The sequence below is a fragment of the Elephantulus edwardii genome, unplaced genomic scaffold (genome assembly GCF_000299155.1).
Source record: "Elephantulus edwardii isolate Elephantulus edwardi_28Jun2011 unplaced genomic scaffold, EleEdw1.0 scaffold00230, whole genome shotgun sequence".
Classification (NCBI taxonomy): Eukaryota; Metazoa; Chordata; class Mammalia; order Macroscelidea; family Macroscelididae; genus Elephantulus; species Elephantulus edwardii.
Window position 1 is genome coordinate 3,737,727 of NW_006399980.1, and position 17,383 is coordinate 3,755,109.

At 38.1% G+C, this 17,383-nt stretch overlaps 2 protein-coding genes across 5 annotated transcripts in view; one reads left to right on the forward strand and one right to left on the reverse strand.

Moving 5' to 3' along the window:
• The window catches only part of RCHY1 (ring finger and CHY zinc finger domain containing 1, E3 ubiquitin protein ligase), a 28,564-nt gene extending 18,981 nt beyond the window's left edge, over positions 1-9,583 (reverse strand). For 2 of the 4 annotated variants that reach the window (XM_006898456.1, XM_006898455.1), the window contains exons 1-2: positions 9,461-9,550; positions 1,568-1,683 (exon numbers count right to left, since the gene is read on the reverse strand). In XM_006898456.1, the coding sequence (XP_006898518.1) occupies positions 1,568-1,683; positions 9,461-9,550 (206 nt within the window). Of the gene's footprint in view, positions 1-1,567; positions 1,684-1,915; positions 2,036-9,460 lie in introns of all 4 variants that reach the window. The other 2 variants (XM_006898453.1, XM_006898454.1) reach the window with 2 other exon arrangements.
• A 1,159-nt stretch (positions 9,584-10,742) lies between these two features.
• The window catches only part of THAP6 (THAP domain containing 6), a 21,582-nt gene continuing 14,941 nt past the window's right edge, over positions 10,743-17,383 (forward strand). The window contains exons 1-3 of the mRNA XM_006898474.1: positions 10,743-10,822; positions 11,872-12,079; positions 15,569-15,694. Coding sequence (XP_006898536.1) covers positions 10,743-10,822; positions 11,872-12,079; positions 15,569-15,694 — 414 coding nt within the window. The remainder of the gene's footprint in view (positions 10,823-11,871; positions 12,080-15,568; positions 15,695-17,383) is intronic.

Sequence of the window (17,383 nt, forward strand, 5' to 3'; positions counted from 1 at the left end):
CAGTGGGCAGGGAGGAACGTGAACAACAATGTTCACATTCGGAAATAAAAATAAATAAATATTTTTTTTAAAAAGGGGGATGTCCCAGTAAACTTTCCTGGCTACAAGATTCATTAACACACTGCCACACACTTTTAATTGATGACCGTGCTTACAATTTTTCCGATGTATCATCATGATTTGCAGCAACGTTTTAATTAGAATAAGGTGATCACTCCCGATATTAACTGCCTAGCAAAAGAAAATTCTCTTTGGAAAATGAAGTAAATATATTTATATATTACATATAGTAGTTTAAAAAAAATATCAAGGGTGCCAAAATAGAGAACCAAAGGACCAACTACAGCAGGCCTTGGGGTATAGGGAGGTGGGGGAAGGGTAATGGGGAACAGAACTGAGACTTTTAAGTAATTAAGATGCTGGAGTTATCAGACACAGCTTTTAAAGTATCTGATTAATATATAGAAAAAAAATTTAATAATTTTTAAACTATCAAAAAAGAGTAAAATAAAAAATTATACATTGTATAACCAAGGAGATACAAAACAAAATTAAAAACTCAATAGGTTTAACAGTGAATTACTTCAGTTTCTTCCTTAAAAGCCTATAATTCATTCTTTCAATATACTCTTAGCTCTGTGACTCAGCAGAACAGAGAATAAATTACCTAGAACATAGATCCATAGAACTATGAGTTTAAGAATGAAGGGGATAAAATGTTCATGTTCAAACATAAAACAAATCAATCATACATGTTAATATTCCTATCCCTCTCACCAGAAAAACCTTTAAGTACTGGGAAATTCTTAAACTCATACTAAAGTTTTTCAATCTAGGTTTGGGATAAAAGCTCGAACTTTTTCACTAGCCATAAGTATCTTCAACTGTTTTCCTTGAAGTGATGGTTTCATTTCTTTAGGAAAATGTCTAAAGAGGAAAACTAAATATATATTGTGACTTTCATTCCCACAGTGATAGAGCAGGTGACATAGAACTGGAATTCCTACAGAGAAAAAAATTGCAATTTGAAAAAACAGTTACTTGAAAGCAATAAAGAATCAATTGAAGAAGAACTTGAAAGACCAAAACTTTGGAGATAAAAGAAATATACTGAGGCAAAATCAAAATTTTATTTCACTAGAAAGCATTTTTAATTTTATTCTTTCTACTTTTTGTATTTGTCAATTTCATAAAGTCAATCTTTACTTCTTGGTAAAAAAAAACTTCTGAAAAGGAAAAAAAACCAGCTTTTCCAATTTTCCACCTTAATTGTCAGTGAAATATTTTAAGTAAGTATGCTTTGTCTTTTAAAATAAAAAATAGTACATAGGAAATTGAAAACTTAAATTATTGCAAAAAAAAAGACATGGAACTTTTTAGGATAATAGAAATGTTCTATATCTTGATTGAGGTAGTAGTAACACAGTTGAAGATATTCATAATTCACTGAATTAGGGATTTAAGAATGAACTCTACTAAAGGCAAATTATACCCCAATTGGCTTTGTTTTAGTAATTATTATTACACAGATAGAAGCAATGAGAAAAGAACATTATTTATACAGTACCTACAAATTCCACAGCGTTCACAATGATACTGCTTTTTGTCTTTATCAAATAGGTGACATATATTACAATAATATTCTCCAAACAACGTGCTACATTCTTCACAAATCTGCTGGGCCTACAAAAAAACACATTTATTAAGAATTTGAATAAATAAGCCAAACACTTTAACATTTGAATATTCCGAATTTAAAGCACATAGAATTTTCTTTTAGGTTTTTAAAGATCTTAATCAAAGACACTGCTTACTCTAAGAATTAAAAAGGTATTGTTTATACTACTTGAATAAATGTTTTTCAAATAAGTTTTGTTTTAAAAAGAGTACATAAAATAGAAATATCAGATCTTACATGTTGAATTTTTTCACAGTTTATACACTGCACTTCCTTTACTTTAAAACGGTCCAGCTGATGATCTTCATTGTTATCATGACACAACCGGCAAGTATAAAGCTTGTCACAGCAAGGCGCCTAACCCACAGAGGAGAAAAACTGTTATATGAGGAAAGAAAACAAGCTTATGACATCTAAAGAAAATTTCCTTGTCCACTTGGAACAAGGTTAAAGATTACAACAAGGTTAAAGTTAAGAAACTGGTCCAAAACTTAACAGTGCACTATTTCATAGTATATTTTATACAATGAGCAAGCACTTCATTATCACATCTATATGAAGTTGAATGAACAACTCTGGCCTTAAAGTCAAATGGGAATCCCTAACCTAAAAATTGCTCCTACAACATCCTGAGTCAACCATTTTGAGTAATAATACATGAGTTCCTTGTTTTTTAATGCAGCATAGTATTCCACTGTGCGAATATACCACAGCTTCGTTAGCCATTCGTTTGTTGATGGGCACTTAGGTTGTTTCCAACTCCTTGCTATTGTGAACAAAGCTGCAATAAACATGGGTGTGCATATATCTGCTTGGATGTCAGTTATGGTCTCTTCTGGGTATATTCCCAGTAGTGGTATTGCGGGGTCAAATGGTATCTCTATTTGCAACTTTTTGAGAAAGCGCCATACCACTTTCCACAGGGGTTGCACCATTTTACACTCCTACCAACAGTGAATAAGGGTTCCAATTTCTCCACAACCTCACCAGCATTTATTGCTTGCTGTTCTGTTAAATTTTGCTATTTTGACTGGGGTGAGATGATATCTCATAGTTGTTTTAATTTGCATCTCTCTTAGGGCTAGGGATTTTGAGCATTTCTTCATGTGCTTGTTAAAAAAAAAAGCAGCATGGTACTGGTACAATGACAGACACATAGATCAATGTAATAGAATTGAGAATCCAGAGATCAACCCATCTATCTATGGTCAACTGATTTTTGACAAGAAAATTAAATCAGTGAAGTGGGGAAATGACAGCCTTTTTAACAAATGGTGTTGGCAAAATCGGGAAAATATCTGCAAAAGACTCAAGCAAGACCCACACCTCACTCCATACACAAAAACCAACTCAAGGTGGATCATGGACCTAGGACTAAAACCAAGGACTATAAACTTCATTACAGAAAAGCTAGGAACAACACTAGAAATCCTAATCCACAACATAAACAGTCTTCCCAGTATCCTGGAAAACCTACAACCAGGAGAAGATAACGTAGATGAATGGGATCTTCTAAGACTCAAATCCCTATGCACATCCAAAAACTTCTCCAACAGGTAAAAAGGGAGGCCACTAACTGGGAAAAAGTATTTGGTAATAGCATATCAGATAAGGGACTTATATCCAAAATTTATGAAATACTTGAGCACCACAACAAGATAAAGGTAAAGAATCCAACAGAAAAATGGGCACAGGATATGATGAACAGGCACTTCACCTAAGACGACATTCAGATCCTACAACATCCTAATCTAAGTTTCAGTCTCACTACCAGTTACTGTGTCTCTTCCAGGTAAACTTATTTATATACTTAAACCTGTAAAAATTCAAAATCTTAAGTTTAGTTCACTAGGATTAATAGCAGTGCCAACGCAAAGGCAGGCAACTCAAATCCACCAATCACTCCATTAAAGAAAGATGGGCAATCTTTTTCCAAACAATTTACAGACTCTGAAAACCTGCTGGAGGGTCACCTATGAGTCAGTTACAACTCAGTGGCAATGAGAATTTTGAGTATTTACTAAATAAACTCTGGGGTACCATAGTTAAGTGCTCAGCTGCTAATCAAAAGATCAGTAGTTCAAATTCATAAGCTGCTAAAGGGCACTACTCAGCTTTTATAAAAATTTACAGCACTGGAAACATCCTGAATTCTCCATAAATAACATACTTGCTATGTGTCAGAAAGCTGGACAATGACATGGAATGATAGAAGTAAAATTGATGCCATTGAGCTGTGGTGATGGAGAAAACAAACAGGTTCATCCTAGAGAGGGTGAAACTAGGCTACTGAAGCTTTGTCTAACATACTGAGGACATGATGCAAGGAGGGACCAGTCCTTGGAGAGAGATGTCATGCTTGAGAGGGTAGAGGGACAACGCAAGACAGAAAACCCTTAATTAGATGGATTTATTTATTCAGTTACTAGAGTAATGGGGGTAGCTGTGTTGGAGACAGTAAGATCGGTATAGGACAGAAAAGAGTATAGGGCTGTTGTACATAGGTTCACTATGAGTGACAACATATTTTAAGACAACTACCATAAATAAATATTAATAAAATATATCATAAAATACTGAATTTGAAAAAAATTTTAATTTTAAAAAACCCTATAATTTTTTTAAAAAAATTAAACACCTGCATTTTCATATCCTTTTCTGTACTTTAACCAGTTATACACTGTTGTGGTTGAAATACATGAACAAACTCTGGTCTCACATAAATATGTATCAAAAAAGGACGAGTATTTTAACAGCATTTTCAGAGTAACTGTGGATACTCATCTGATCAGAAAAATCTTTATGTTTGAAAAGTATTTAAGCTCACAATGACTATTTAAAATTTTCTAAAATTTTAAGTTTGGGACAAAAGTACAATTATATTTTTGGTTTTTTTACTACTGGAAACAAATAATAGTGACCTTTTCAAGTGACAGTCTCATTTCCTTTTCAAGAAAATGTCTGCTAAATATTCAGTTCTGAATAATCAGTTTTTTCCAGATAAAAAAAAGCTCAATGGAAAAAATGGTTAGTTCAGCTCATAACTGCATAATTCCTTAAGACAGCCATACTTCAATTTGCTTAAGTGCTTGATGAAAATTTATTTCATCCATTATGACTAAAAATTATATATTCAATAGCTGAAATTGAAAAAAACTCATGTTGTCTATGGTAAGTGAAATTAGCTTCTAGCACAGGTATACTACAATTCTGGGTTACTACCTTTTATTGTACTAAGTGAAGTTAAGCAAATCATGGGTTTACTCAGTGCAAATGTCAACACACTATAAAAAATGGTTCATGTTGTGATTTATTAGTTAATAAAAAAAATACGTGATCTCAGAGAGACACCCTCCCCAGGGATCAGACCAATTCACCGAAGTTTAACAATAGTTGCACTAGCATAAACAAGAAGTCCACCTTCTTTGTAAATCAATTTTAAACACAAAATTCTCAATTCTTAGATCACTATGTCTACCTAACTCCAATTCTCTCCCTTGTGTGAACCCTAAACTCTATTATCTCTTTCTTCCCTACATATACTTTGTGCAAAACCCAAATTTTTGGTTAAATCTATCTCGCTCCTATTCAACGGATAGAAGAATATGAGAAAAAAGCACCATCATGCTAACTGGTTTCACTTTGAAATTAACATTAATAAAATGTAGGTCCTTACGACACTATTTCCCTGGTCAATACCTTCATTTCGTGATTAATATCTAAGCACTAGATGATTATGTCACATCTTTTCCGTTCTCTTCAAATCTTGAACATCTCTCTTCCTTGCACTCTGCTGATAACCTTATTTTACAAAGAAAATAAAAATAAAAGAGAATATCTACACAACTTCCTCACTATAACCTACTTAAAAATGTATCTCGTGTTCTGCCTCACTGTCTAATACAGTAAGTATACAATTCATGCTTTTAAGGCCAATGCCTCCATTTGTGCACAGGAGCCTACCTCTGTTCTGGCTACTGAAGGTTAGTTTTAACTACACTTGTCTCCTTTCTCTCCTACACTATAAAATTTGCACTTTACCAGATCACCCCAACAGCATATCAACATGCTGCAAAATTTCCCATATTAAAAAGGAAATATCTTGTAATCCCTATCTCCCAGTAACCACAGGTTCATATTTTTGCTCTGCAAAGGCCACATCCCTCTGGCAGTCTGAATCCACCAGTGGTTCTTCAGGAGAAATAAAGGAAAACCTCTCTTGTGGAATTTACAGCCTCAGAAAACCAATAAAGAATCAGCTATGAGTCAGTTCCAACTTGATGGCAATGAGCTGAGTAACAGCTATCAAACACAAATTGTTGTTGTTGTTGTTGTTGTTGTTGTTATGTGCCATCGAGTCGTTTCAGACTCATAGCGACCCTATGTACAACAGCTCTAAACCCTGCCCTATCCTGCGCCAACAGCATCACCTCCGACACACCCATCCCGATTACCCCAGTCACCGAATCAATCCATCTCATAGAGGGTCTTCCCCTCCTGCGCTGTCCCTCCACCCTCCCAAGCATGATGTCCCTCTCCAAGGACCCGTCCCTCCTGGCAACATGTCCAAAGTATGTCAGACGAAGCCCCAGAATCCTTGCCTCCAAGGAGCAGCTTGGTTTAATCCTCTCCAAGATGGATCTGTTTGTTTTCCTGGCAGTCCAGGGTACATTCAGTACCCTTCTCCAGCACCACAGCTCAAAAGCATCCACTCTCCTTCTGTCCTCCCTAGTCATTGTCCAACTCTCTGATGCATAACAAGCGATTGCAAATACCATGACCTGTATCAGGCACACCTTAGTCTCCAGAGAGACACTGTTGCTCCTGAGTACGTTTGAGAGGTCCCTAACGGCAGACTTTCCCATCGCGATACGCTTTTTGATTTCCTGACTGCTGGTACCAAGAGTGTTAACTGTGGAGCCGAGCAAAGTGAAGCTGTGAACACTCTCAATCTCTTCATCATCCATCCTGACGCTGCCAGTTGAGTAGGGGTCCTCCAGCCTCCCTCCAGTGCTGGAGTTCAGGCCGGCACGCCTACGCGGCCTCTGCCACCGCTGGTGGGGTTTCACACGGGGACCCGACCCGGGACCCGACCCGGCTTGTGCTCTCTCTCTCACAAATTAGCTGTGTGCTTTCTAATGGGAGACTTGAGTGGGAAAGTATGATCAAGCTACTGAATTCAGTTTCGACTTACAGTTAGAAATAAAAACAGTTCATCTCAACAGACACAAAATCTCAAGGATCATATTCAAATTACTTATATAACAACTGGTGAATAACTTTGAAAGAGCTTCAGTGTAATGGAGCAAACCATGGTCTATAGAAAAATTGTTAGGTTGTCCTTATTACATGGCTGAGCCTATCACTTCCTTACAATGACTGTGGTCATTTTATCAATAAAGGACTGATAAATTGAAATGCATATACATGTATGTACACACACACAATTAATTATCACCATCATTATCATGATTGCTGTTGTTAGGTCCTGTCAAGTACAATGCATAGCAACCCTATGAACAAGAGATTTGAACCCTGTCTTATCCTGTGCCGTTCTTATACTTCCTGATACATCAGAGCCCATTGTGGCAGTCACCATTATCAATCCACCTGGTTAAATTTTCCTCTCCTTTGGCGACACTCTACCTTTCTGGGCATCTAAGGAAAAACTCCTCCTAGTAACAAGCTGAAAGTATGTGAGGCAAAGCCTCATCATCCTTGCCTCCAAAGAGCACTCTGGCTGCACCCTCTCCAAGACATAGTTGTTTGTTCTTTTGACAGTCCATGGGATATTCAGTGGTCTTCTCCAACATCACAACTCAAAGGCATCAATTCTTCTGTCATCCTTATTCACTGTCCAGCTCTCAGATGCTCAGCAAGTGATCTGAAGACAGCCTAAACCAGACGCATCTTATCATCATGACAGCACTCAAGTTTCTAACTGGCTTACTCTAGTGGGGGGAAAAAATCCCTAGTTGTGTAGTAGTAGTAGTTAAGCCCTCAGCTATTGCCATAAAGCCCGTGATTTCAAACCCACCAACCACTTCATGGGAGAAACAGGTAGTAGCAATCTACTTCTGTAAAGACTATGGGATTGGATTGGAGCTTACTCCAAGGAATGTACCTTGTTAAATACTATACAAGGAGCCCTAGTTAAACAGTGGTTAAAACACTCAGCTGTAAACTAAAAAGCTGCTGGTTTGGAGAAAGATGTCAGTTGGCTTCCTCAAAGGTCACAGTCTTGGATGAAAGGAAGAAAGCGAATGGGGAATAAATATTAATAGATAACAGGATGAAGGGAAGGCACTCTGTAAAGGGTTGATTAGAGACTGGAATTCATTAATTACACTAATATATTTTTGTTGTTGAGAACTGTCTAGTAGGAATCAACTCATAGCTGATCGATCCCCCAGTGGGTTTTCAGAGGCAGTTAATCACAGGTGATGTGCAAACTCCCTTGCCTTCAGGATGGCAGAGCAGTTTCTCACCACTACAGCTGTTACATTTTAAGTAATGTTATAAAATGTGTACAAATGATCCAATGAAAAACCAGTAAGCTCTGTAAACTTTTCACTCAAAAGAAAACTATAGATCACAGTCTTGGATATCCTAAGGGACAATTCTACTTCTCTAGTGTAGTTACAAGTAGGAAAAAAGACCACTCACACAATATATGAACGTTTACACCTTTCATATGAAGTAGGAATTAACGTCCCTATTTGCTCTGGGGGCTCGAAACTGCGCTGCAATCCCAAAGGTACACAGTTTAAATACACCAGCTGCTCCGCAGAAGAAAAAAGGCAATCTCCTCCAGTGTGATTGAAAGCCTCTGAAAACCCCTGCAGGATGGTCAGCCAAGGATCCCTTCTGAGTCAAGGGCACATGTGTTACATATAGGAAACTCTTGTAACCTAGTAGGCACGGAGTTGCACTGAGAACTCAAACACAGTTCAAATCCACCACAGTTTCCCGGTGGGATAAAGATGGGAAATCTCTTCCCTGTGCAATTTGCAGCCTCGGAAAACCCGCTGGAGGGTCAGTGGTCAGTCGGTTTCTGGGGCACAGGGCGTTTGATACGTGGGACATAACCTGCTCAAAACCATATCCGGGATCACAGATTGTATTTTGGCGATAGAGCAATGAGAGTCCAAATCTCAAGCTCCAAGAAAAATCTGGCAATTTCTATTGAACGGGTGCCAATTTTAAAAATTCTAGATTGGCTATGACGTGTTCTCAAGGTAAACAGAGAAAGCTGCAGTACACGGACCTCCTGATGCATAAAAGCAACTCTATTAAACTTAACTTCCTAATTAAAGCCACTTGCATGCTTGTCTTATATTCCTGGCAGGTTCAGGCATAAGCACGAACTAAAACGTGGCTGGCAGCCTGCAAAACTTATTTCCTTCCTCAAGGAGCTGAAATGTCAAAATTCTCCACTTGTTTGGCGCTCCTTTCCAATAAGTACCTCATCATACACCGAGACGGTTCTGGGTTCGAAAGAAGGCCAGCAGAGGCCCAGGGATGCCTCAGAGTCGTGCCATGCAAAATAAGAAAAAGGGGCTTTTTCTTATTTTGCAAAATATAAAGCAAAGAGAGAAAACTCAGGCCTCTGACCGCCTTCCCAAAGACGTATTCTGGAGCAGGAACCCAGTTCGAGGCGGCGGGGAGTAACGGGTACCCTGACACACAGCTGCGTCTCAAAGCCCCAACCTCACCACCTGGCCCGCCCCCAAGCCCAGCCCGACGGACGCTCTGCGGGCAAGAGCCCACGGAAGCCGTCACCTTCAAGAGACATCCTCTGTCATAATGCTCACAGCCCCGCCGGCCCGGCTCCGCTCGGCAGCTGCCATCTTGCCCCGCCGTGGCCGCCATCGCCTCCACCGCCCCTCACAGCCACGGCCCCTTGCCCACCGGAGTGGAAGCCACGCCCCGGGCGCCAGCGCAACTCGAGCCCCCTCCGCCCGCAACAGCCGCCCAAGTGAATATGGCGCGGGTGCACGTGACCCGGGGCGACCGGATTTCCGCTTCGCGGGGCGACGGGGGGGGGGCCCGAAGCAAAGGGAGTTGCAATTTCGGGGAGCCGCAATCCCTCGGCGGTGTTAGTTGCTGGCTCCTCTGCTAACGGTAACGATTCTTAGGTTGCCTCATCTTTTCCCCCCTTCGCTACCCGCCGACGTCCTGGGGCGTAGTTCGGAGCAGGGAGGACCGCTGCGGCGTAGAGACGCCTGGTGGACCCTGAAGAAAGCTCTGTCTGGCCGCATCTGCACCTGTGACAGGGCGGCCCCTCCCTCTGTCCACCTCGGCTTTACGGGGACTCCAAGGAAGGGCGGAGCGCACCCAGCGCCGAGCTCCCAGCGGGTCTGCAGCGAGCGCTGTAGGTGGGCAGTTGGCCGGCTCCCCGCACTGCTTTCTCCCCCCAGGAAGAAAATGAACCTCTTCCTTTGCTTGCTCTTCACTCACAATGTGTATTAATGTTTACTGTGTGTCAAACCACCAGCTAAACCGTCAGGATTTCAGTTCTTAAAAGAAGTTACTAAAAAAAAAAAAAAAAAGGCACGCCCTGCTCTGACCTCACAGAACTCAGAAGGAAAACAGTGATCTGACACTAACTAAAAGGAAGGTTACAGCGTTGAGAAGGACATGGGAAGGAGAGGAATTCTATGAAATGTATTGGAGATGATCGCCCTTAGTCTCGGTATCAGGCAGGAATGTTTCCCTAGGAAAGGATTCGTGTTGAAGACTGAAGAAAGAGTGGGAGTTAGATTGCTAGCCGGCTGTGTGCAAAACAGCTGGTGGGAACCAGACACAAGGAAGAGCTGATGAAAGGGAAATAGACAACAAGCAATTTTAGGCGCCTCACGTGCGTAGCTAAATATTACTCTGCTTGTTAATGAATTCTCTAGCCTTGGAAATGTTTATGAGCAAAGCTGTTCAGTGTTGCGCCTTTCACTTCCTAACGTAATTTCCTATTTCCTAAACATAAATGGAGTGTCTTCCATTAAATATTTTAAGTTACTAACTTGACTTTCATTTTGTTTCAGTTTTGTTATGAACTGCTAAAATCATGGTGAAATGTTGCTCGGCCATTGGATGTGCTTCTCGCTGTTTACCAAATTCCAAGTTAAAAGGATTGACGTTTCACGTGTAAGATTTGTGTTGTTAACCCAAGTACTTTTGACTGTTAATAAGAAGCAAAAGACACTGTGACTTAAAATATTTAATTTTGGCTTCAGTTACCAACTTCTTTTTAAATTAACTTTTTAATTAAGTTTTAAGTGGCAGTAATTATAACCTTTACAGTTTTCTAATTAATCGAGGAGATATCTGTAGAAGATTCTGAGTCTGGTTAACAAAAATATCAGTCTTGATTTTGCTTTTATTCTGCTTTTTTAGTATGTTCAAAGAAATTCATTGCTGTTAATGAGGAGCTTTTATTGGAATGATTTTCGCCCAAGTATATATATATCTAGAAACTGATCAGGTTTGCACTGTAGGGGAAAACATACTACAAGTTCAAATCAAAAGTTCCGTGGCAGATAAATCAAGGTGATTCTAATTTAGTATTTTTTACATTCTCGTGACACCATGGAAGAGCAGAGTTTAATAATTGTTTGATAAAAGTTTGTTTTGCCACTTTTGTACCAGATATTATGCTATGGGCTAAAGAAAAATCTGATTGTTACTCTGTTAGTTAATAGAAAATTAATACCAGAAAAAAATGCCCATCTTCCTTCCACAGAGAAGCTGGTGATTTCAAGCAGCCAGAGAGATACCGTTGGATTAACAGCAAAACCTCCAACGGACTATGCCACCAGAACTCCCCTAATTCAACTATGGCCAAGTGATATTTTCTACCTTTAGAGGAGCAAACCTCTTTAGTTTTGGATCTTACTATAAAGTGGTAAAGATCATTAAAATGTGTCTTCCTTGTAATATGAAATATTGATATCAAGGCTATATCTGCAGCATAGCACCATACTTCAAATAGTAAAATACCTGAAATACCTTTGAATGTTTCAAATACCTGAAAGACATGAAATTATGAATCATAATGGTTTCCTGAATATTTCAATTTCCAAAGTAATAATTAATAGACTAGTTAAATTTTTGCTGTAGTCACAAATAAGACAACCTTCGTTCAAATATACATCAATAGTGTTCCATTTTAGAATGTATTTCTTTTTTCCCCCTAGGTTCCCCACAGATGAACACATGAAAAGAAAATGGGTTTTAGCAATGAAAAGACTTGATGTGAATACTGCAGGTATTTGGGAGCCTAAAAAAGGAGATGTGTTGTGTTCAAGACACTTTAAAAAGGCAGATTTTGATAGAAGTGCTCCAAATATAAAACTCAAACCTGGAGTCATACCTTCTGTCTTTGATTCCCCATCTCATTTGAAGGTCTGTTTACAAGATATTGTTTTCCATCATTATGGTTTTAGTTTGGGTCATAGTTCAGTCAGGTATTAGGTAGTTTCAGTCAGGTTTTTCTGAAAAACTTTTCACCACTCTACCGACCATTTTTTGTTTCCTTTTAAAAGTCTATCCTTTGATTTTTTTTTTTTTTTAAGTTTGTAGAGACATCACAGAAGAAGAAGACTCCAAAAGAGATGGATTGACACAGTAATTGGGGCAATGGGATTAGGTGTGTCAAAGTTCGTGAAGCTTGCTCAGGATAGGTCAGGTTCAAAGCAGTTAAATTTACAGAGCCTGACTGTGAGTCATGGGCAGCTCAACAGCACATAACAGAAGCAACAGCCTACTGCATCAGCTTTTCTAATATGTAGTAGGATTATTTTACCAGTTGTTCTTGTTATGTTCCATCAAGTCACCTGCAACTCATAGCGATTCTTTCCTGAGCCAGTCTTATTGATTCCAACACATATACCCCTGTTGCCCCATTTACTGTATCAATCCATCTCATTCAGGACCTTCCTCTCCCACACTGTCCCTATACCCTTCTGAGCATGATGTCCTTTCCAAGGGCAGGTCCTTCCTTGCTGTGTGCCTAAAGTATGTGAGACAGAGCTTACTCTCCTAAATATTCATACATTTTTAATGTTTGGGGAAGATGACTGATTTTACCACCAGTTATCATCCAGGATATACTGATTTATGGCACTTTCATGTGTTTTAGAGTAGCATCATAGTATTTTCAGTGGATGATACTCAGAAAGCAATCTCTAGATCTTTTTTCCAAAGTGCCTCTGGCTATCCTCAAACCTCATTTTCTTGATGTTAAATCTTATAATACATGATTGTGATATGTTTTACTATTTTTATAGGTCTTTGCTTAGAGTTATTCTAGCAAATTCATTAACTATTTGGACTGTCCAGGACCTTTTAAACTCGGCTTGAATGAACTGAAATTATGAGTTTTCACTTCTTATATAAGCACAGAAATAAAAAGAACCATAAAAGGGACCAAAGTATACTGTTATAGGCCACACTTTCAAGCTTAGTGCTTTATAGTAGAGTTCAAAAAAATGATGACAAAAGAAATAGAACATCAGAAGTAATAGAAAATATCAGGGAAGGGAAAATAAAATGGCTGTATAAGTTAAGTCTAGAATTTGATTGAATCTATCAATCCTTTTGGCTTCTGTGGCTTTCCTCCATTACATTAGTGCCAGAGGAGCTGCCTCACACTAGATATTTCTTTTGATTTCACTTACTTAAAGATATTAACTGATTACAGTTTAAAAAATTGAGAACCAGTCTGTAAACTTCTACATGAGCAATAATGAGTCTTCTTTGAAAAAGACCTTTCCACCCTTTTAGAACCAGTGAATTAACTCAGAAGTACACCTGCCCCACCCCACCCGGTGTGGTTACTTTCTAGAGTTGATTATATTGCATTACATGGGTGACTTAAGTAGGGACTGCCTAACTTTGAATTTTACAAATGTGCAATATTTTGTGCAATTTATTGTCATGGGTTGTTGTTTCTTTTGTACACCAGGGTATCTTCTATGTATAATGTTGACAGGACCTTAAGAAATATGGGCATAATAATTTCCCAGTTACTAACTTTCAAAAACTATTTCTTTATAACAGAAAAAATATTTATTGTAAACAATTAGATACTGATAAAAAGAAACAAAAGCTTAATAGTAATCACATAATCCAAAGAAGATACTGTTTAACATTCCAATATGCATCCTTCTACCTTTTGTATGTGCATAAACTCAACTTTTGTTATGAAATACATACATGTTTTCATAAAAATATAATATTGCATATACTTTTAAAAAATGTTGCCTCTCTTTTTTGTTCATTATTATTGATATGTGCCATTGAGTCAGAACAAACTCATAGCTGGCCCTCTGGCAGGTTTTCAGAGAGTTTTCTCATAGGAGGAAACTGTCCATCTTTCTTTCACAGAGCATCTGGTGGATTCATACCACACACCTTTGGGGTTCCAATGCAATTTCTTACCACTAAGCCATCAGAGCTCCCTTAGATTTATATAATACTTACTATATGCCAGACCTTGTTCTGAATACTTTTTACATAAATCAACTCATTTATTCCTAATAAAAATTATATGAACTAATTGCTATTATATTTGTTCTCAATTGCCTGTACTAGAAAATTGAGGCCCAGAGAGATAAAATGTCCTTCCCAGGACAAGACAGCCATGAAATGACAGATACCGGATATGAAATACTGGATATTTTTTTTTATGCTAGACACTACTCTTTACTGCTTTGTTGTTATATGCTGTTTTGTCGCTTATGACTCATAGTGACCCTAATGTGTATGAGCTCTAAACCCTGCTCTATCCTGCGCCAACCTTACTGTCCCTGACTCACCTACTCCCATTACCCCAATCACTGAATTGATCCATCTCATCGAGGGTCTTCCTCTCTTGCGCTGTCCCTCCACCCTCCCAAACATGATGTCCCTCTCCAAGGACTCTTCCCTCCTTGCAACATGCCCAAAGTATGTAATGTTAAATAATGCTCTCAAACTTTAATCTACATACAAATTGTCCAGGAACATTAAGATTTAGACCCCAGAATTTGATCCCAGAACTTTGAGTTGAATCTAGGAAACTGATTTTTTAAATTAGCATTCTGTGGTTCAGATGCACATTATGGAGTGTCAAAAGAAGAAGCCTGTCTTGGAAGGTCAGCCAGGGTGCTCTGTCTCATGTATTTTGGGCATATTATCAGGAGTAGCCAGGTCCTGGAGAAGGACATCATGCTTGGAAAAGGAGAAGCTTAGTGAAAAAAGAGGTGGATTGACAGAGTGACTGCAACAAGGGGCATAATCATAGGTGAGATTGTGAGCACAGAATCGGTCAGGGTTTCATTCAGGTGCATGAGGTTGGTGTGAATCAGTTATTACTCAGTAGTGCCTAACAATAGCAACAACAAAGTTAATTTTGTTCTTTCATATGTAAAGGATGTCACAGTTTTTCTTAATTTGTAGAATTTTACAACATGAGTTGAAGCCTTTCTCCACCTCTAAAATGTCATTTTTTTAAAATTAATTTCAATGAACATTTACAGAAATTTTGGATTTCCATTCATTCATTGTTGCGTAAAATGCCATTTTTAAAAATTATTACCTAAAGTCTTCTGTTTGCCCTAGGTTTTCTGTCTTGTCCTAAGAAAGCACACTGTTGTAACTTGTTACTGCGTAACAGATTTTCAATATCTAGTCAGGCATATCCTCTGTCTTAGCAAACAGTTGTGTTTTCAGAAAGCTTTCAGAGTTATTTTCAGAAAGTTCTTTAAAAAGAAACTTAGTGAAATATATGGACTTTTAAAGGAAACTTTTATAAACAGACTATTAATTTCACTACTCAAAGGTTAAAAAAGAACAAAAACTTAAGAAAGGATTGATGTATCCACACTGACTTTTGTTAACTTTTTTTAACAGGGGAAAAGAGAAAAGCTTCATTATCGAAAAAACTTTATTCTCAAAGCACTTCCAGTCACAGACCACAGTCACCAGCTTGTTGGAGCTTCCTCATGTACTGAAGAATTTCAATCCCATTTTATTTTTGTAAGTAAAATTATGTACTGAAGTAATGTTGATAATTTTTAGACAAGTATATTCCTCCACTAGAATATAGCTAGAACTAGATAGAGGTTTCTCTTTTTGAATTTTTTTTAACATTTGATATCACAAAATAATACTGCTTTCTAGGGTCATTAAAATTTTTAGATATGTACCAACAATGTAGAGATAATTAATCCTTTAGTCTTTTGGGTTTTTTTTTTTTTTAGGAAATAAGACTTTTAATTAGCATATCTTTAAAAGACACAAAGGCTGGCATCCAGCTGCCTTCTCCTGGTGACTCTAGCTGACAATTGTCTCCACTAGACACAAACAGTACTGTAACATTCAAACATTTGTTGTTGTTATCATCCAGTCCACCCGAACTCGTGATGCTCTTACATAGAACAGAACAGACGATGTCCAGTGCAGAATCATTGCCACACTCATTGTTATTTTCAAGTCCATTGCTGTATTTTCATGTATTTTTAATGTCTTCCAACCTAGGGAGTCATCTATAAGCCCTTTTCTTTTTAATGTTTTTCTTTCTTTTTTTTTTATTTTAATGAAAGCTTACAGAGACTTTGGATTTCTATTCATTCATAGTTTCACACTTTCTTCCCTGCTCACCCCTCCCCCAGTTCACTTTTCTCTTTGAAAAGTTAAAAAAAACAATCTTTCATCGTTATACAATCCTCACATGCACACACACACCCCAACCCCTGCCAGTTCACTCCACTATGCAGCTTTCATTCTGGACTCTTGTCATGAAAATAATACCTAATCATATATTCCTCCTAAACACTTCTCTCCCTCATCTGTTTCAATGCAGTATACATTATTTATCCCCTCTTAGTTTCCCCCCAACTCCGATGTCAATTCCAGTTTACAACAGTGTCACTATACAGTATTTGTCCTTTTGTGACTGAGATATTTCACTCAGTATAATGTCCTACAGGGTTACCCAATTTGTATAATAATTCATGAGTTCCTTGTTTTTCAATGCAGAATAGTATTCCATTGTGTGAATATACCACAGCTTCTCTATCCATTCATTTGTTGATGGTCACTTAGGTTGTTTCCAACTCTTTGTTATTATGAGCAAAGCAGCAATAAACATGGGTGTGCATGTATCTGCTTGGGTGGCAGTTCTAGTTTCTTTAGGGTATATTCCCAGTAGTGGAATTGCTGGGTCAAATGGTATTTCTATATCCAACTTTTTGAGAAAGCACCACACTGTCTTCCATAGTGGTAATACCATTTTACACTTCCACCAACAGTGAATAAGGGTTCCAGTTTCTCCACAACTTCGACAGCGTTTGTTTACTGGTTTTATATATAATTAGAAGAACATTTTGGCAGAGATATTTCTACCAAAAATAATAATCGTGGATTTTTCCCTTTAAGTACTATATCTTGTATGTGGAAGTAGATAATTTGAAAACGTCTTTAGATTTTCATGAATAATTATCCTGTACCTTACGGAGTGATAGTATATATCATTGCCTGATAGTATTAGAGCCAGGTCTGAAATCCCTATCTATTTGGCCATCTTGATTATTATACTATTAGGAAGCTCTGAAGGCTTAATGGTAAGGAACACAATTTGAGTTTACCACCTGTTCCACAGAGAAAGATAGGCAATTGCCTGGACAATTTACTGTCTCTGAAAACTCAATGGAGTGTGAACTATGA